A 21,318-nucleotide genomic window follows, 5' to 3' on the forward strand; every position below is an offset into this window, starting at 1 on the left:
TGTATCTGGGTACACTTTCACTACATTCTCATTAATTTAAGCAACTATATTCCAAGAAACTTCTTTCCTAAAGAACAGTTTAAAGTTTATGTTGACCCATGTGTGGGGATCAAGTTTATAAAGTTTATAGCTTGGTAACAACTCTGCCTTTTAATCACTGTGACCTTTTTAAAAACAACTATAGAAATAATAGTGTTGAAAAATAACCTTCATTTATATTTAGTGTTTATTTCATTGATTATCTGATAGAAGTATTTAAAGCCTAAACTTTTTTCTTTAAACATTTATTTCTTTTTTATATCAAATGATCAGGGACCAGATGGAATTGTGGGAACCCCAGGACAAAGAGGCCGACCAGGGAAAAAGGTAATTTTTTAAACTATCTTTTTGCATGAACTTTCTTTCCTCTCATGCCCAGAGGTCTGCAGAGCACTGTGATGGTTGTGTTTGCATGAGAAATAAGGTGGCAGAGACTTGTAAATGGGGTAGTGAAGCATACAGGGTTAGTGACTACTTCATTTGATAGGAATGCATATTACAGTCATTGTCTGAGGACAGATTTTCCACTTTACAGTTTGGAAAGCTAATCTTAGCTTTCTTTCCTTTGTCTCTTATTTACCAAAAAGCCACAGACAGGGAAAAATATAAAATGAAAATATCATTTTATTTGGGACATTTGAGAACAATTTTATTAAAACATCTGAGGGAGATAGTGGGATTACTCATCTTTCTAGGCTAATTAGGAATGGTTTCTTAATTTAAAAGGTTGATTTTTCTTGCCTTTCTCCTGTAACAAAACACAGAAATCAAGAATGTTTTTCACTGCTTATTTTGTCTTTTTCCAAACAAACAAAGCCCTTGATATATTTGTGAGATCCTATTATGTTACTCTTAAAATGTATCTTTGTATCTTATCATTTGTCTCAGTATTGGTGAAGTATGGTAACAGTTTTTCCAGTGGACTGTGACAGTTGAGTACACACTCACACAGTTAACTTTAATCTGTGTTTCCCCAAAAGTCCAGTTCTATACCTGAGCCATCCTTATCAGTTTTAGTCACTAGAAGGCTAAGAAAAGCTGTTACCATTTCTAACTGTAAAAATACCCCCATCATGAAGTCTCTTTCTTGATGCATGGTAATGCAACTAACATCAGTATCAGATTTGGGAGCCTTGTGACTGACAAGATTTGGTCCAAATCAATACACACAGAGAGACACACACAAACAAGGGCATGCACACACACATACAGAAAGAGAGAGAGAAAGAGAGAGAGAGAGAGAGAGAGAGAGAGAGAGAGAGAGAGAGAGAGAGAGATACAGAGATACAGAGATACAGAGATACAGAGAGAGAGGAAAAGAATGTACACACACAATACAACACAACACAACACAGGAAGCACCAAGAAACCCCTAGTGAAATCAGCATTAGAGACAGTGTGGGTCTTAACAACAATCATCACTGCCCTAGAAAAGTGAAATAAATCCTGTGAGCTGTCAGGAATGCCTCAAGTATCCTGACTGATTACAGGTTTACTGTCTTTTTCTCATTTTGAGTATTAATAATAAAGCAGGCTTGCAGCCAGAAGTTTCTCTGGTCCTGCCTGGCCCCACAGTCAGGACGAATCTCTCCACCACCCACGGTCCTGCAGCCACTTATAATATAATCATTCAGAGGCGTATATTAATTACAAACTGTATGGCCTATAGCTTCTTGCTATCTAGCTCTTATATCTTAAATTAACCCATTCCTACTAATCTATATGTTGCCACATGGCCGTGGCATTACCGGTCTGCTGACATCTTGTTGTTCCTTCAGTGGCAGGCTCGTGTCTTCTTGGACTCCACCCTTCTCTCTGTCTCTCTGCTTGGATTTCCTGCCTGGCTGTAAGCTTTCTTGCCATAGGCCAAAACAGCTTTATTTATTATCCAATGGGAGCCACACATATTCACAGCATACAGAAAGACATCCCACAGCACAGGCTGGTTCTTGTTTTGAGAAAAGGAATGAAAATGATAAAAATGTAGCTTGTGATCACCTGTCAAAGAGAAGGGCTTGTGAGTGTGACGCCAGAAACACAGGTGTCTGAAGGCTGTGAAGTGACGTAAGAAATAACAGGGATTCTTGCAGGCATGCTGTGAGCAGTGAGAGATGATCCTGAAAATCCAGAGCTGTGTGTTCACTTCTTTCTGCATGCAATAGACCTTTGGGATGCTGAAGTTCTCTAGAAATGGACATTTCATGAGTCCTGTTTTCCCATGATTATAATACACACATGCAAAAGAGAGAGAGAGTTATATGTACCAAAATACATTTGAAAGCTGGTAACATAGGACTCATCCTGAACATGTTATATAGTTCCTGCTTGGTTGTTTTGTTTTTGTTTTTGTTTTTTTAAAAAAGACTTTTTAGTCTCTTTTCAAAATTGTTATTATTTTTCAAACAATATGTGATAGGTGTTTCTTCAGGCCAGATGTGATAGCATGCATCTGTAATCCCACCAGTCAGACAGCAGAAACAGGAAGATCACCCACAAGTCAAGACCAACCTGGTCTATATAGTAGGCACAAGGCACACAGTGAGACTCTGTCTCACAAATCAAGGCAAACAATACCAATAACCATAATCCATAGAACTCTGCTTTCCACGTATCCTATAGAGTCATTCAAGCATATGATATAATTAAATAAACTAATACATTTCTTTTCAGTCATGCTAATGTCATCCACAGGGTGATAAAGGACAAATAGGACCCGTGGGAGAAGCTGGAAGTCGAGGCTCCCCTGGAAAGGCTGGGGAAAGTGGCCCTAAGGGCGCCCGAGGAACAAGAGGTGCTGTGGTCAGTATTTGATTTCTTTTCAGCACTGAGTCACTGTGGATGGAAAAGAACTGTATCCATGCTCATAGGGCGTCATCCTTGATTGACTTTACAGAGGATGCAAAGGTTCCATTGAAAATAATCTACCTCTGTGGGATGGCGGGAATCGCAGGCATTCCACAGTATTAAACAGCTTAGTGGGTTTTGGACATGCAAAAGGAAAGGGAAAATTGAAAATGGAAATAAAATATGAAATGAGGTTTTAAAAATCTGATTTTAACTCCAAAGTTAAGTAGGAAAGTTTATACACTGAGCACTTCAAAATCAGGATTTAATATCTGTCTGAAGCTGATGTCAGGTTGGCAAATTGCTTTGAAAATTAAGTGAACTTGAAATGTGTTTCCATTCACTGTTTGGACCCGTTCTGCCTTAACTTGAGATTATCTTTCTAAACAGCTGGGAGGAATCTGCCCAACAGCTATTTATATCTCATCTTTTGCATGAACTTTGCCTGACATGGGGAACTGAAGCATGACGCTTCTGAACCTGTGGCAGCAAAATTGTGGGGCTGGTGTGCACTTGACCTGCTCAGAAAATGACAGTGTGAAAGAACGATATTTAAAAGATAATCTTCTATTCCATGAACTTATTTATAACCTGGAGGTGCATTAACTTCATCTCCATTTAAATGCTGCATGCCAGGCCTGTCACCAGGCCTTCAGAGACCCTTGCATACTGTTTGCTTTCTTAAGGAAGTTCGCCATTATTTATTGACACCTCAGCACCCAAGCCTTAGGTCATTTTATGTCACTGTTTCTCTGCCTTTTGCCTATGTTTGAAAAACATTATATAATGTGATTAATTTTTAATGAACATAAGAATTAATACAGCCCAAAATATTGCCTTTAATGTAAGCTTCTACTTTGGAATTTTTCCTGTAAAAGTATTCATCTTAAAAATGTCTTTTAATATATTTTTAATTAAAATGTAATTACATCAGTTCCTCTCTTTTCTTTCCTTCCAGTGTCCCCTCCTTCCAACCTCTCCATGCCCCCAACTCCCTCTCAAACTTATGGATTCCTTTTCCTTGATTATTATTGTTACATATAACTATAGATGCACAAATATACACACAGAGCCTGCTGAGTCCATTTTCCAAAGCTACAGCCCCATTGTCCATATTTCATATTAATTCATTTAGTGTTTGATAATCTGATACATGAGAATATATATAATTTTTGCTTTAATATTTAAATTTCCCTTGTTATAACTATGTAATATATACTTTTTCCTATGAAAATTTCCCATTAATTCATATATATATACACGTGTGTGTGTGTGTGTGTGTGTGTGTGTGTGTGTGTGTACACACCACATATTTCTGTTTGGTGAGTATTTTTTCTTGCTGATTTGCAACCATTACTCATAAATCTGAAGTGATGATATAATTTGTCAAACATGTTACAAAATAAATTATAAATGATTCTATTTCTGTCAATTATCTACTTTTGTGTCTTTTGATGAGTAGAGCATTTTAATTTTAATAGTCAAAGTTGTCAATATTTTCCTTTGTATTTTCTGGATTTTATTCTTCATTAGAAATTCTATCTCCACCTAAAGTATGCAAATTTTCCTCCATATTCTTATCCTAATATAGTTGTAATGTTTTGAATTCTTTAAGCCTTGTGGAGATTTGTTTGTTTTTTTAGTTATGGAAGATAGATGTTTGTCTTCTCCCACTTCTTGTTTTCTTAATTCTGTGAATGAATACTCAGTGTATTTGCCACTTAGTGTAAGGCTATTTTTACTGTAATTAAACCCAAATATTCAGTGCTTTCATACAGTCAGTCTATTTCTGGTCCAGAGCAGCCTTTTCTGTCTATCACGCTGTTGCATCTGTTGAGATCTGTTAGAGCAGACACTGCATGGTTCCTTCATCAGAGACCCCCGGCTCTGATGCCCACCTCATTGTGAACTTTATTATCAGCTCCTCAGTTCCTCCTAACACCTGGCCTTCCTACGAAAAACATGAGGCATCTTCTCACTTACTCATTGCTCTCATGTTTCTGTTTGTTCTTCTGACTTATTACATTGACTGGAATTTGGAGCGTCATACTGACTGGATCTCTTGTGATGCAAAGCTGAAATTGTCCCTAGTGAGAACACTCCTGAGGTCTCACAGTTGGGTATCATTTTCAAAACACACTTTCTCCCTTTAGAGAATTTTCCTTTCTTTCCTAAATGACAGTTTCAACTAGGAGATTTTGATTTTTACTAAGTTCTAAAACATTTGTTTATATCAGAGTTGGAGTTATCACAGTCTGGTCTGTGATCCATTTTGAATTTGTTTGTGAGCAGGGAGAAAGATGTGGGATTTACTTTCATTCTTCCACACGTAGATACCGAGTTCTCCAGCACTGTCTGTTTCTTGGGCTTTTCCTGTTTCCCCCTTGCCCATTCCTCCTCCTTTTGCTTCTTATTAACACACTGAGTTTGAAAATCACCATGCCACGCTTACAAACAGTGTGCCGGCTCTTCTGTGTCCTCTCCTACGACCACTCCATGTTTACACTAACAGTGTGCTGGCTCTTCTGTGTCCTCTCCATGACCACTCCACGTTTACACTAACAGTGTGCTGGTGTCCTCTCCATGACCACTCCACGTTTACACTAACAGTGTGCCGGCTCTTCTGTGTCCTGTCCATGACCACTCCACGTTTACACTAACAGTGTGCTGGTGTCCTCTCCTATGACCACTCCACGTTTACACTAACAGTGTGCCGGCTCTTCTGTGTCCTCTCCATGACCACTCCATGTTTACACTAACAGTGTGCGGGCTCTTCTGTGTCCTCTCCATGACCACTCCATGTTTACACTAACAGTGTGCGGGCTCTTCTGTGTCCTCTCCATGACCACTCCATGTTTACACTAACAGTGTGCTGGTGTCCTCTCCATGACCACTCCACATTTACACTAACAGTGTGCCGGCTCTTCTGTGTCCTCTCCTACGACCACTCCATGTTTACACTCACAGTGTGCAGGCTCTTCTGTGTCCTCTCCTACGACCACTCCATGTTTACACTCACAGTGTGCAGGCTCTTCGGTATCCTCTCCATGACCACTCCATGTTTACACTAACAGTGTGCTGGCTCTTCTGTGTCCTCTCCATGACCACTCCATGTTTACACTAACAGTGTGCGGGCTCTTCTGTGTCCTCTCCATGACCACTCCATGTTTACACTAACAGTGTGCTGGTGTCCTCTCCATGACCACTCCATGTTTACACTAACAGTGTGCTGGTGTCCTCTCCTATGACCACTCCATGTTTACACTAACAGTGTGCGGGCTCTTCTGTGTCCTCTCCATGACCACTCCACGTTTACACTAACAGTGTGCTGGTGTCCTCTCCATGACCACTCCATGTTTACACTAACAGTGTGCCGGCTCTTCTGTGTTCTTCCCTTACTGGGGTGAAGCTCAAATGGTTTTATTGCATTTTAGTGACAGCTTGTTGTCAGATCTTTGTTTGGGTGAATGCTGCCTGCTTCTCCCTCTAAGCAAAAGTTAGTATCATGGAAGAAGACTCACATAAGGATAGAGAAACACATAAAAGACAGACTGAAAAAGAAATATAACTGAGGGACACATCCATCCCAACAGATGTGCAAATCATAGAAAGAAACACACAGAATACTAGAAAACAAGCCACTTGGACACCTCAGAGCCCCTCAAAATCTTAACCCAAAGATAATGAAATAGCTCAAATGTTAGAAAAAATTAGAATCTCCTACAAATGTTTAATGGCCACAGGGAGGCCCCTTTGTTCTTTGTTTAGTAAATACACTTTAATCTACCTTTTTCTGTCTGGCATTGACTAAATTTCTCTTATTTTTATGTTACTGTTTTCCCAGCATCCATTTAGAAATAGCCTGTAATTCCAGATTTTGTTTTCTTCTCAGGAAGAGTTGTTCTAAAGAATTTTTGATTTAAGTAGATTGTTATTTTTTAAAGTCTCTTCTTCCTTTCTAACTGTGTCTCATCATATTCAGAGAATGTAATATTTGATTCCTGCTTTGAACAACTTTATTAAAATTGTGTTTGAGGCCATTATGTACTAAACATTTGTAAAGTTGTGTGTTTTCTATGGGCCTGTGACCACGAAATTCCACATATTTCTATTATATTAAGCTCATTCACTAAGCTTCTCAAATCTGGGCCCTCCCTTACTCTCCCACTGATTTCTAAGGAAGTTCCCGAATCCTCCCCACGCACTTCACTTTTTGTAGGGCCCATATTCAGTGGAATATATCTTAGGTACATTATATTCTTAAGTACATGAAGGTGCCTGGTCCCTGTTTTCATTATGCTTCACACTTTTTTATTTCTCCGAGCAGCAGCTCCCATTTATCCATTCTCTGAGCCAGCAGCCACCTTCAGTCATGCCTGCCTTTCTGGACACAGTTCCCAGGCTGCCTCATTTAACCTCTAAGGAAATGCTGCTACTGTCTGGTACCCAGAACGAGCAGGGAAACAGGAAAAGCTTCCGACTCTGTTCCCAAATTAGTCAAGTTGACTCCACCCGGGCCTCCAATCTCTATTTTAGAATTTGAAACTTCTCTGAAACCATTTGCACACCAGAAATGATCTTCTTTGCATAGACTCAGACCTAATGTTTGCCTCATATCACAATATTTTGGTCCAGAAGCTATGCTTATCTTCCAGAATTAATTAAATTAAACTAATAAATCGCTTCCCACTCTGTCTCCTTTCCTTCTCATGTCATTCATTCATCTTAATCTAATCTAATCTAATCTTTGTAAAAAGCCTTAGCAATTGTCTTGTGTTTCTTTCAGTTAGTGCTGTGACTGAATCATTACGTTCCACTATAAAAATCCCCATAACGTATAATGCCTGAATTCTTACTTGTTTAAAATGGCTTTTCATAGTTCTTTCTCAAACTGAAATATGTTCCAATCCAAATCTCTCTAAATTTCCTAATTCGTGATTAATAATTGTAGCATGAACTTTTTTTTAGGAATATAGCGAACTGTGCATTGTATGTGAGCTATAGTGAAGCAGCTTGGTCAGGTGTGACACTACACACAGATACCCACAGCTGCTTAGTGTGTAATACACAGCAAATCGCATACCTATTCTGTCCTTCATTTTCTTACCTCCTCTTTGGGACCCAAACAGGAGAGTCCCATGTGCGAACTCTGATGATGTGAGAAATAGGACATTCTTACTATCACTACTTCACCTGTCTTTCAGCTGTCGGAGTCAACTTTTCAGTAGATTAGGAGCATTTCCTGATCAGTCTTTAATTTATATGGCTTGGTTGTCTGTAAAATACTGATAACAACAATCTTACTATGGTAATGACACACACGTTGCCAGTATTTCTAATCTATCAACTTTGGCCTGCGTTAAAGCCATGCTCCTGGAACCATCTGGAACCATCTATGAGGATGAAGCCATTCTGAATCCCAAAGTCACACTATCAAACACTGTCAGCTTCCACTTTCTGACACCCAGTGACCACAAACTTTGACAGACACGAACTGCATTCTAGGGACCAGCAGTATCCCAATAAGTGAGCATGTTTTTTAATAGACACATACCAGAAATGAGCCAGAAACATTGTTTGTGGGACTTCTGCTGTTCAGAAGAAACACAGACAAAAATTGGGGGTGTCATGTTTATGTCTTCCCAATTATGCCAGGTAGAAAATCTAAGGTAAAGGTTTCAGTAATAGACACAGATGCTAAATGATTCAAACAATTGTTCATTTTCTCTCCCATATTTATTTTGATTTTTAGGGTCCATTAGGATTGATGGGACCTGATGGAGAACCAGGAATACCAGGATACAGAGTAAACATTTCTAATTTTAAATATATATATTTTTATTCACAGGCAAGAAAGTATTTTTAGTTCATATTATATTCCAAATGTGCAAATTAAGATTCACTTTCCCTTATTAAAACTTATTATAAAAACACATGCAAATAAAAAACACCATGCAATGAGATTAGACCCAATGTCTACACATCTCAAAAAACATCTGTACAGTCAGAATGGCCATTGTGGAGCCTCACACTGGGTTTCACACCTTCACTATCATATATCATATATATGTCTAACACCTAACCCACCACCAAAAAAAAGAAAGTTCTAATAAATTTAAGAAAATAAGTAAAGTAAACCCTGTTATTTATAAAGGTTTGTTTTCCTTGATAAAGCATTGTGATGTATTTAATTCTCAACCTCCTATAAAGTGTGTCTTACTTTTCTTCTCAGGACACTGCAATATCTAGTAGCATGGGCTTGGTAGCATTATGTGGCACATGTCCATGTGATCTGGAACTGTCTCTCTACTTGTTCCTCTTTTTATAGGGCCAGCAAGGTCAACCAGGACCCTCTGGATTGCCAGGACCTAAAGGAGAAAAGGTGTGTGTGTGTGTGTGTGTGTGTGTATTGTCCTTTTAATTCCAAAATTATGTATTAAATCTACGATTTCTTTCTAAATGAATGCATAGAAATACTGCAAGAGATAGAAGAACCACTTTACAAGTTAGAAAATTTGCAAATTCTAGGAGGATACAAATACTAAGGAATTAAAATTCAAATAAATTATTAAAATATCTTTCATGGATTAATTAAAGATTGAGGCGAGACAGTGTGTGTGAAGGTACTTTGTGATACACAGTTTCATAAAAGCAAAATTATTTATTGAAAGAAGATGTGATGTACTGGATGAAATGACCATAGCATATAAATATTAACTTAGAATTAAATTTCCAAATGAGTTAGTAATAAACTATAGCATTACTCAGTTTATGATTTAATTGAAAGTCTACATGTTGAGAAAATTCCTAAGATGATTCCTAATCTTAAAACAGATTACTACTTCCAAGAATCATATACTGTATCAGGCTTTATTTTGGGGCCACCATCCAGCTCCCAAATCACAACACAGAGATGTCTTATTAGTTATGAATGCTCAGCCTAGCTTAGGCTCATTTCTGGCTAGCTCTTTTAACTTAAATTAAACTGTTTGTCTTTATCTACCTTTTACCTTGGGGCTTGTTACCTTTGTTTCTGTATGTCCTACTCTGTGTCTGCTGGATGGCAGCTGCCTGCCTGGCCCTGGGCGTCTCCCTCTCTTTCTCCTTTGTTCTCTCCTCTCCTTCTTCTCCCGTTCTTCTTCTCAAGTCTAGATTTCTCCTTCTACTTATTCTCTCTGCCTGCCAGCGTTGCCTATCCCTCTTCTGCCTAGCTATTGGCCATTCAGCTTTTTATTAGAGAATCAGGTGCCTTAGGCAGCAAAATTAAACAAATGCAAACATATCTTTACATAATTAAACTAATGCAGCATAAACAAATGTAACACAACCTTACATTATTAAACAAATGAAGCAGAAACAATCGTAACACATCTTCACGCAGTTAAAGTAATATTCTACAGCATAAACAAATGGAACACATTTACATAATTAAATACCCCACAGCATAAACAGATGTAACACATCTTTACATAGCTAAATATTCCACAATGTACAAACTAGAACTGTATACAAAATATGATACACTTAAATTCTTAGCTATAACATTTCCACTTAAATAAAGTAAAAAACACATTAAAAATAACAGAATATTTTGAGTGTACTTTCTTTGTTTAATAAATTATTATTTTCATTTTAGGGATACCCAGGAGAAGACAACAAAGTCCTAGGACCTCCCGGGCCTCGAGGTGAACCAGTAGGTCTTTTCTAAAATTATTTTGGTCCCTCAGGATGGAATTCAATCAGAAATTTTCAATGCTAATTATATCTTTTCAAAGTTTTATTTGGTTAGTTTTATAACTTGGCTTTATAGTAAACCAATATTTATCTCCATACCATCTAAATAATGTAAAAATCTTAGATCTGAAAAAATACATAAGTCCCTGAGTGCTGGGATTAAAAGTGTGCACCACTGCTGCCCGGCCATGAAATATGTTTTAATTTGTCTAAACCACTTAGAGCAGCAGTTCTCAACCTGCAGGTCACGACCCCTTTGGGTCATCCAGTCCTTTCATGGAAGTCACATATCAGATACCCTGTATATCAGATATTTACATTATGATTCATAACAATAGCAATATTACAGTTATGAAGTAGCAACTTTATGGTTGGGGTCACTACAACATGAGGAACTATACAAAAGGGTCACAGCATTAGAAAGGTCGAGAATCACTGACTTAGGGGGAAATATATGAAAATTATATAAAAGTTATCCAATAAACAGAAAATAGCCAAGTGGAGAATAGTAGTATTTGTTTTCCCAGGTTTGGGAATGTCAATCAAAGACAGTCTGCTAAAATATAATAAATACCTGTGCACTTAAAGTAAAATCAGTTATGGTGGGAATTCCCAGTAGACATGAGACAGGCATGGGACTTAAACCAGATACCAGAATAAGGGAGGAGCAGCGCTTCTCTTTGCATTATGCCTTCTCACTATTTGTCTAGGAGTAAGGTGATTTTTATCTATCAGTAGTCTATAATGACCAGTCTATAATATTTCCTGCTTTTCCAACTTATTTCAATTTAAGTTTCTGTTCAGACAGGAAGTTCTAGTATATGATAACTAATACTCTATGCAATTTTAAAGATTATAATTTGAATGGTTTATCATATCAAAAAATTTATATAAGTATTTAAAAAATAAGTCTTAGTTTGTTAGTTTAGTTGAAGAAGCCTGTAAAGTAAATGGAATTAAGTCTTACATAAATTTCAATCCATTTAACATTAAGAAATCTACAAGATTTATAATATGATATTTTACTCATAAAATTCAGTTTTATTAGACATAATTTCTTCAATATTTTTCATAGCAGAATAATTATGAGTATATATTCATATAATTCTGTTTAGCAATGAACCTCATACTAATTATATCTGTGTTATAATTTTTTATATTAATTCTAATAACTAAATATAAAAGTTTTGAAATCATATGACAACTGTGTATAAATTATTAAGTTAATTGATTAAGTTTTAAATTTTGTAGCACTTTTGATACCACTTGAAATTCAACCATTTTCAGTTACATAGCAGACTTAAAGAATTCACTATACACTGACCCCTATATTTTTGGCAAAAGAATAAACCACCCTAATTGTAGCATCTGCACTCAGGAACTACAGCCATGAAATTGACTGTCTGTGTGTGCTCTCTGTAGGGGCCAATGGGGGAACAAGGAGAGAGAGGAGAGTATGGTGAAGAAGGCTATAAGGTAATCACTGGAAGCTACAAACCTTGCTTTAAATTTGAGTAGAATTTCTCTGACTGTTCAGTTTCAAACAAAAGCAAACACCCTGAAATAATGAGCCATGCATTCTGTTGTGGATCAAGAGGTCACCTAGCTCTTTCTCCTGTCTAACATTGGCTTCTTCCCACTATTGTATTTTTCTCATCACGGTGATGTCACCTGTATAGTTATCACCAGGGAGGCGTTCCCTTCTTAAACAGATGTAGAACTATTTTGCCTGCCCTACCTAAAGTAGATCTATAGCTATCACTTTATCAGGCATCCTCGTTTCCATCATGGTACTAAAATGTTATCATTACCTTATCACTTTTTATTTGTTTTTATTTTCATTACTAGTCTTCACCCACCAAAATATCAGGCCTAGAAGGATAAGAATCTTGTCTGTCTTTTATTACAACATCCCAATTTCTAGGATACAGAGTCCCTGATAGCTAGTAGAAGTCCCTAAAGATTTGTTGAAGAAATAGATTTGGACTCATGTTATTGTTGATGATGTTTTATCTCTTGTCTGCCATTTCTTGCCTCTTTGTCAGTTTCCCTGTCACTTTGGTCTTATTTCTTTGCTCACCAGATCCTCTACCTGCTCCCAGCATTACATAATCCTTGCTTACAGAGATTCTGCCCTTTATAATTTGTCTCTGACTTTCCTCTCATCTGACTCAAACAGCAGCTCTTGCCCTTTGCAGCCCTATAATATTGTTTATAAGTCACTCAACGCATTTTACTGTCTTTTGTTACTGTACTCTTTACTAGTTTTTTTTTTTTTTTAATTATGTGGTGCCTTACCTCCCCAATTAGAATCTAAGCTTGGTCTATCTTGTAAAATGTTTAGTTGGAAGCCCTATGCATAATTTGCTTTTAATAATGAACTGTGGGCTATTTGACCCAATGCATCTCTGTCTCAAGGTTAATGCACTGTGATCACTACTGAGAGGCAGATTTAGATTAGCCAAGTTGATTAGACAAGCAGGTAGACAGATAATTGCCATTATTAAACTGATCCTCTCAAGATGTCTTTTGTCCAAATTCTTTCAATAGCTCTCTAACTAGACTCCCTGTCCCCAGCCATAGTCCCCCTAAATCCAGTTACCAATTATGTCATGTAAATCTCTGTTTCCCACACTTTCCCCTCTACCAGGAAGTCCTCACTGTTTCACCTTGAAGTTGGAGTCTCTGAGGTTGAATTTGTCCCCACTTGGCTTATATAATCGCATAGCCATTCAGCTCATCCCTCCACTAACATCAGACAGACAGAATTCACCACTTTTCTTATGCTCTTTCTCAAGATTTTACAAAACCCTTCTCTGAATCACATTTAAGTTTTGCTGCTTCACAAAAATGGCCATTGTCAGTGTTTACCAAGATATACCAGAGTAGGAAACAAAACTTCCAGAAACTGGTTTATCATTGGTGAGAACTGTGCCTTGACTTCAGAGTCCAAAGAGGCAGTTGGTGACTATGTGGTCATTGTGGAAAGGCTTCCCTAGTATTACAAGCCAAGGAGGCAGCAAAGTTGTGGTTGACTGTAGCTAGGGTTTTCCTGCCTGGCTCACAGTCAGGACAAATCTCTCTCACCTGCCAGTCTCATGGCCGCTCAGACCCAACCAAGTAAACACACAGAGACTTATATTGCTTACAAACTATATGGCCATGGCAGGCTTCTTGCTAACTGTTCTTATATCTTAAATTAACCCATTTCTATTAATCTATAAGTTGCCACGTGGTTCATGCTTACCGGTATCTTAACATCTTCTCATGGCTGCAGCTGGCAGCCTCTCCTCTGCCCCAGCCTTCCTGTTGCCAGAGTTCTCCTCTCTCTAGTCCCGCCTATACTTCCTGCCTGGCTACTGGCCAATCAGTATTTTATTTATCAATCAATCATCCACAGCAGTTGACCATCACCATCCTGAGCTTTGTAGCTGGCTCAGACTTTCTGGGGATCCTTAATATAGTGTCTTAGGGTCTCTATTGCTGTGAAGAGACACCATGGTCACGGCAACTCTTTCAACTGACAACCACACTGAGGGAAGCTTGAGCAAAGGAGACCTCAGAGCCTGGCCCCACAATTACACACTTCATCCGACAAGGCCACACCCACTCTAACAGAGCCATGCCTCCTAACAGTGCCACGCCTTTTGGGGGCCATTTAAAGTATAAAGACTTTTTTTCCACATCATACCACATTTACAGGCTTCAAAGATTAGGCACCATCCTAATCCACCATCCAGTCCTCTGCATTAATTCACATTTTAAAACAAAACCAAAAAATACTATATTTGTCCAACATAATATACCAGATTCATCAAAATACTTCTCAACTATATGTTCTTTCCTGTTTCAAAGAAGGCTCTATATTTAAATTAAGTTCTAGAATACTCTGCTCCCACTTTAAGTGATAACAGTCTAGGTCACATGACTGAGCTTACTTGAATTAATAGACTCTTTTCCATTCCTAGGGCCATGTGGGTGTGCCGGGACTCAGAGGTGCCACTGGACAACAAGGGTCCCCAGTATGTTGTGAGAGTATTCAATAATTCCAACATTTAAAGAAAATCACATTAATACAGCTCATTTCTTATTTGCTTTACATGAGATTTCTCTTGACTCCTATTAAAGGGTGAACCGGGTGACCAGGGTGGACAAGGCCTGAGAGGAGAGAGAGGATCTGAGGTAAGTGAGACTTGTTGGCGTAGGAAAGTGAGCACACAAGTGACACTGTTTGTTTTTATATCAAATAGCCATCCTGAGTGGAGATCACTGTACGCCTCTTGGGGACCAGGGGGTCAAATCTTACGCCAAACCCATGACTGAGTAACTTATATCTTTTGACTAGAATCTAAATTGCTCTTCACTTATCCTGGCCCTGTAAAAATCACCTAAGGATATCCCCTAAGGTAGTTTCAAATGGAAGTATCAGCGCTGTAGAGTGAAAAACTATCAGACAAACAGACCCAGTTGTAGAGTTATGTATAAGGAAAGCCCAGGCATGTGTAAACTATGCTGAGAAGTGGAGACAGGTGGGCCCCTTAGCAAGGTGCAAGTCAATGGGGGAGGGATATTTCACAACCACCTCTAAGACCAGCTCCATAGAATCAAATGCCCTCTTCTGGCCACCATGGGCAACTGTCCTTATGTGCACATACCTCCACACAGATAACTTAAAAGTAGAACACACATATGCATAATATTAAAATCAAATACATCTGTTTTTTAAAAGTGAGCACAGCCTGAGGAACAATACTCAAAGTTGTCCTCTAACTTCCACATGTATGTGCTCATACAAATATGCATGCACCTGCACACACATATGCACTTATACACACACACACACACACACACACACACACACACAAAGTAAAGAAGGATTAGTCAATAGTTACTGAAAGTGTTAAAACCTGGCCTGGATGGAGAAAAAGAAAGGCAGAGAAACATGATGGCCTCCACTTTCACTTAGCATTTTTAACACATACAATGGAAAAAAGTTGTGGAACAAGCTATAAACTCATAGAACAATGCTACGTGTTACCCAAGAATGCAGAGGCTTATATAGGTTTTATCCTGAAGTGCCTAATGTTTTCTAATTAAAACTTTCATGTTTATCAGGTTTTCTTTTTCTTGTTTGACATATCTCTTGAAAAAGAAACTTTCTGGTTTTTATTAGTATCTGTTAAAATTATAGCAATGAAAATCAAATTCTCTTATGGGACAACTGCCTTCCAGTGAGCTAGGTAGCTGTCCCTATCTGCTAGAGCGAAGAAAAGGAGAGGCAGCCATGCCTTGCCTTCTGCATGATCCATGGAAACCAGTTGCTCTCTGCTCTGGAGTGTACTGGCACATGCTGTCCAACCACACAAGGACCTCTTAGAGTTTATGCTAACATTAATTGCTACAAGAATAGCCATGATTATGTATTAGTCACTAAGGACTCCTTTGGTAGCCAGATGAGTCCTGTCCAATTGCTGTCTTCTTGTTTTTGCAAAGCTTTATTTTTTAGATTTGGAAAACGGACCCTTAAAAATCATCTGGACAGTGATCTTGTTTGCGAAATGAAGAAATTTAAATCCCGGAGAGATTATGTGTTACCTAAGATCACAGAACTAATTAGCAACAGAACCAGAAACAAGTTAATTTCCTGAGTCTCATTAGTGTACAAAAGCAATTGCTTTGAAATCTTCTGTTAATTATAAATTTTTTATAAATTAAAATACAGCTAATCCTAACTTACTAATGAATTCATTCACTGGGCATGGGAGAGTGGGTTCCTCTAGAAAGAAGTCAGAGCAAAGGAAAACCACTGTATCTTGCAAGATTTTTGTGATGCAAATATAAGTGAAAGCCTATGAGCCTCAAAGCCAAGGACTCAAGCCAAAGCCTTCTTTTCCTCTCAACACAAACCTTCTGGGTTTTAGTGAATGGCAATTTTCTTGGTTAAAAAAGAACAGGGGGACAGTAGTTCTTGCATAAAGTCCTGAATTTGTGTTTGCTCTCTAAAGTTGATCACTCAAAGGAAGTTGGAGCTAGCCAAGTGTTGTAATAACTATCCTTGAGACTTTTTTAAAAACAACAAAATTAAAAAAAAAATAAAAAACAAGGTTTCAATTAACAGAGAACCTTAAAATGTCCTTTGTCACAAGAACTACATCACCTTCTCTAGTCAGAGAACCAGTGGAGTACCCAGGAATGGAAGGCTTCCAGAATGGTTCCTTACGGTCTATTAGGTGTATTTTTCAATGCAATCGAAGCAAAGGGGAAAATGTACCCTGAAAAAGCTTCCTACAGAGTCATTTGCCTTTCTATTTAAGGACATCCCATCTGTGCATTTATGAAGGACTTATATTCAAATAAAATAAAATGAGTAAGCTAAGTCTGATGTCACAGAATATGTCTACTTTATTATATTTGGATTTGGAGGGTTAGTTGGAGTGTGACTGTTTCCCTTCATAAGGTAATAACCCAGTTACTCATCCAGTGAGAGCTTACACAGCAGCATATTTCCTTCACCTGAGACCACGTCTAAGTTCCTACTGGGCAGACCACTCTGTGCAAGAGGAGTATTTATTAGTGCTTAGCTCTTAGTTATGAAACTAGTAATGCTAGTTTTGAGACATCTTAATATACCAGTTCTCATATTAAAATATAATACAGTACAAGAATCACTTTATCTGGGCTTCTATAACTAAGTACCATGGAATACATAGCTTGTAAATAACAGAGTTTCATTCTGGAGGCTGAGTCCAAGGTCAGGATGGCAGCATGGTCAGGTTCTAGTGAGAGTGCACCTCTAGGTTACTGGATACCAACTCCTCACTGTATCCTCACTAGGAGAGAAGGGGACTGGAGAGCCCTCTGAGATCTCCCAGAGGACCAGCCTTGACACTTCATCATTAAGATCAGAATTTCAACGTGTGAATTTGGGGAGCACACAAACATTTAGTCCATAGCAAGAGCAATGTTCTGCATGTACTGAAACCTCCATTACAAGATAATATGGCCTTTCCAGCTTCCCTACCTTCTTCCAGTTAAAATGACAATAACTATAGTAAAGAAATCCTTCTTAGTCTAAATAATCCAAGACAGAGGCCAGAATCTTGGTATTGGTTAAATACTTGTCCATGAGTGGATATTGCCATGATTACCCTTCTAACATTAGTAAAACAATCTTTTAAAATGTCTCTCATATCATAAAATTCCCTTAGTGTTGTGCTAGTAATAACTGCTTTTAATACCCATCCAAGTCTAAAGAACATTCTAGTTGTGATAAGTCTTTAGATAAAGCCCTTGGAGTACAGCATTTAACTTCTGAAGTAATCCTCAACCTAAGGATCATCTTCAAAGGTAATTGACTGTAATAGAGCCTGAATCTTCTTGTTTGTATTTTGTTATTTGAATGTTTGAAGCACATACATAAAAATGTGCTAGAAGTAGAATTTTACTTGTATTCTTTATAATAGAACTTAACATCTGTCCTGAACGTCCATCCCATGTAGTAGTAGACCGCTAAATGGTGGGAATCTAGTTGGTTAACTGCCTCTAACTCCTCTAAAATACTCAAACATGCTGCATTTGACATACAGTGTTTCCCATTTGCTTTTTTCTCTCAAGACTGCAGTAGCATTCTGGGTTGCCATAGTCAGGAAGATAGTGAGAAGGTGGCTTTACTTTTCAGGCATCCTTCACACATCCACCAAAATGCATACCATCCTTTGTGGCCTCCAACACGCCATAATCCTACTGTGCTGGCCCCACCTGGGGCGAGAATCACTGGCTGAAGTTATATGAACCATGTTCGCATGAATAGCTTTCTGAGTCTTGGGATTCCTCAGTGCATACCACCAAGCCCAGTTAAACTGTTGAGTGTTCTGTCTCTTACAGAAGATGTCCTTTTCCTCTATGGTGACATGCACGATGTATCTTCTCAAATATTTAAGGCTATTTTCAAAGGTGTAACATCTGAAATGATTATTCATGTATATGTGGTTAAGCTGTAGCTTCAGCATGCTAGCTTTAAGAACTTACCATTCCAGGCTAAAACAATCCTGTCTAGGGTAACTGCAAATGATCTCTGAGAAGTATGTCTGGTAATGACATGATTCTTTTCCTTATTTGTACACCAGGTCACTGTTTTCCATGTTTTTCATCTGAAAATAATTTGAGGATATCATGAGAACAATGGAATGATTTGCAAGGGCTGACTCTCTAACTGTCCTGGCCGACCAGTTACTGTTGAATCAATTAAGACTTAAAACATCTCACACATGGAAAAACAAACAGGCCTTGAAAAATAAATACCTTTTTTTTTTTTTTTTGCAAGTGTGTTCTTTATGCTTCCATGGAAGCACATTTTGGCTGTTGGTTCACATCCATCACCACACAGTTAGTGTCTTGTGACCAGGAACTTTGCCTCTGAATTCTAGCATGTAACAGATGGCATGATACGTGATACTCAATAAATATCTACTGAAGTTAGCCACTTTTTTTTTTTTTTTTTTTTTTTTTTTTTGGTTTTTCGAGACAGGGTTTCTCTGTGTAGCTTTGCGCCTTTCCTGGAGCTCACTTGGTAGCCCAGGCTGGCCTCGAACTCACAGAGATCCACCTGCCTCTGCCTCCCGAGTGCTGGGATTAAAGGCGTGTGCCACCAACGCCCGGCTAAGTTAGCCACTTTTAAAAGGAGGCATAGACCCTGCCTGAAAGCAAGAACATTCACAAAACAGTGCCTTTTTAGAACTATGATTTAAAATTTTAAACCTGAATTCAGAGCAAAAAGGAAATTCATAAGTGATCTGTTCAAATTCTCCCATTTTCCATGATGGAAGTGCCCCCACCCCTACCACCAGGAGAGATCAATGGCCATTCCAGTGATAGACAGCTAGTTATATGTGCTTCTTTGCCGTTCAGGCCTTAGTGTTCTCTTCCATGGCTTGTTTAAGTCAGTGTATTTCTATCTATTAACAACTGTGCTTTCCATTTTCAGGGCCCTAAGGGGAAAAAAGGAGCTCCTGGTCCTTCTGGGAAACCTGGCATTCCCGTAAGTAACAGACCTCTTTTATCTTTCTTGTTTTTCTAAGCAGAATTGACAACTTCAGCAAGCAGAATAGTTTGGGGCCAGTTATGTCATGTTGGATAAATCAGACTCTCTTGAAAAAAATTCAAACCCATACTGGAACACAGAGGGAACAAAATATGACCACTAACTCAAAACCAAACTTGCTCTTTAAATCTAAGTCCCTGCAAGTGAGGGATGCTATTTTCCTGTGTTATGGAGCCCTCCCTGTGGACACTTACTTCTCTCTCTTGGTGAACCACTGTAAACAGGGAACTTGGAAATACGACCAAGTGAGTGGTAACAAAGGTCATAGTCAAGCGTAATTAAAAAGACATGAGCTGGGTTTTAATTGGAGGCCTCAGCTTCTCCTTCTCCGGCAATTAGAGCAGACAGTCTTGGAGAGAAAAGCAGTCCTTAGTCCCAGAATGAAGATGAATTTTACCTGGGCGTCAGTGTCGTCCTCTAGCTGGGTAGGCATGTGCTGACTGATTAGTTAGCAAGGAGAATGCTTCTGATGCTGCCCAGCCAAGACTTGCTTCCACCAGCCTGCAATGGGACAAAGGGGAAAAAAAGATTAATTGTAATTACATTCATGTCAAAGACGCTACAAATAAAACCCAATTGTTCAGGGCCAGCCATGATGCTGAAGGTCTTTAATCCCAGCACTTGGGAGGCAGTGGCAGGGAGATCTCTGAGTTTGAGGGCAGCCTGGTCTACACAGTAAGTTCCAGGACAGCCAGAGCTGTTACACAGAGAAACCCGATCTTGAAAAACAAAACAAAACAAACAAAAAACAACCAATCATTTATTCAAGAGTGGAAACCAGATATTCAAGCCTATCATCAGTCATATGACTGTCTGACTTCAAGGGAAACAAATCGCATCACAGTCTTTTTTCTTGGGGAACCCATGGTGCAGAGTGTTTGAGAAGAGACTGATGCCTGCATCTCCAGCTCTCCGATGTCCATCTCTCATCTTTGCTTGACAGCTAGAGAAAGATGGACTGACACAGTGAGAAATATCAGGGAATCTCACTGAGGCTCAGGAAGTTACACAATAAATTACTGATTCACTTTCATTTTTGTTTAGAGAAAGTTTTCTAGGGCACTTGAACTGAAACCATATTTGAAACTTATGGATGTGAAGTAAATGTTCTACTGTGGAGTTATAGCCTAGATCTGTTTAGAGGGCATTTTAAGGCAACTCTCTTATGGACATATATACTAAATCACTAAAAAAAAAAAAAAAATAGAGGCAATTTTATCTTGGGGCAAGGTCCAGAAATATGAAACCTTTTCTATACCAGGAAATGTCATCTGCCCAATATGTCTCTGTAATCAAAATAATTTTTAATTACTAAGGGACTTCCAGGCCTTCCCGGGCCAAAAGGCTTGCAAGGATACCATGGAGTAGACGGCATGTCAGGAACCCCTGGGAAACCTGGGCTCCTGGGAAAACAAGGACTTCCTGTGAGTACTGCAGATGCATGTATGCTCCCTATTTCCTGTGCATTGATGTCTTTTTAAGGACCACGGGGATTGGGGTTATCTTTCTCATTTCAGGTATTAGCTCAGATTAAGCCGATCATTTCTCTCAGTGTTATTTTGGAATTGTACTAATGATTTTCAAATATGTCAGTAGGTACA

General features: G+C 38.5%; 1 protein-coding gene across 1 annotated transcript in view; it reads left to right on the forward strand.

Moving 5' to 3' along the window:
- The window catches only part of Col24a1 (collagen type XXIV alpha 1 chain), a 274,801-nt gene that overhangs the window by 188,610 nt on the left and 64,873 nt on the right, over positions 1-21,318 (forward strand). Inside the window, exons 38-47 of the mRNA XM_042280059.2 lie at positions 313-366; positions 2,731-2,838; positions 8,636-8,689; positions 9,212-9,265; positions 10,520-10,576; positions 12,040-12,093; positions 14,586-14,639; positions 14,746-14,799; positions 19,601-19,654; positions 21,034-21,141. Coding sequence (XP_042135993.1) covers positions 313-366; positions 2,731-2,838; positions 8,636-8,689; positions 9,212-9,265; positions 10,520-10,576; positions 12,040-12,093; positions 14,586-14,639; positions 14,746-14,799; positions 19,601-19,654; positions 21,034-21,141 — 651 coding nt within the window. The remainder of the gene's footprint in view (positions 1-312; positions 367-2,730; positions 2,839-8,635; positions 8,690-9,211; positions 9,266-10,519; positions 10,577-12,039; positions 12,094-14,585; positions 14,640-14,745; positions 14,800-19,600; positions 19,655-21,033; positions 21,142-21,318) is intronic.

This window comes from Peromyscus maniculatus, chromosome 6 (assembly GCF_049852395.1).
Source record: "Peromyscus maniculatus bairdii isolate BWxNUB_F1_BW_parent chromosome 6, HU_Pman_BW_mat_3.1, whole genome shotgun sequence".
Taxonomy (NCBI): Eukaryota; Metazoa; Chordata; class Mammalia; order Rodentia; family Cricetidae; genus Peromyscus; species Peromyscus maniculatus.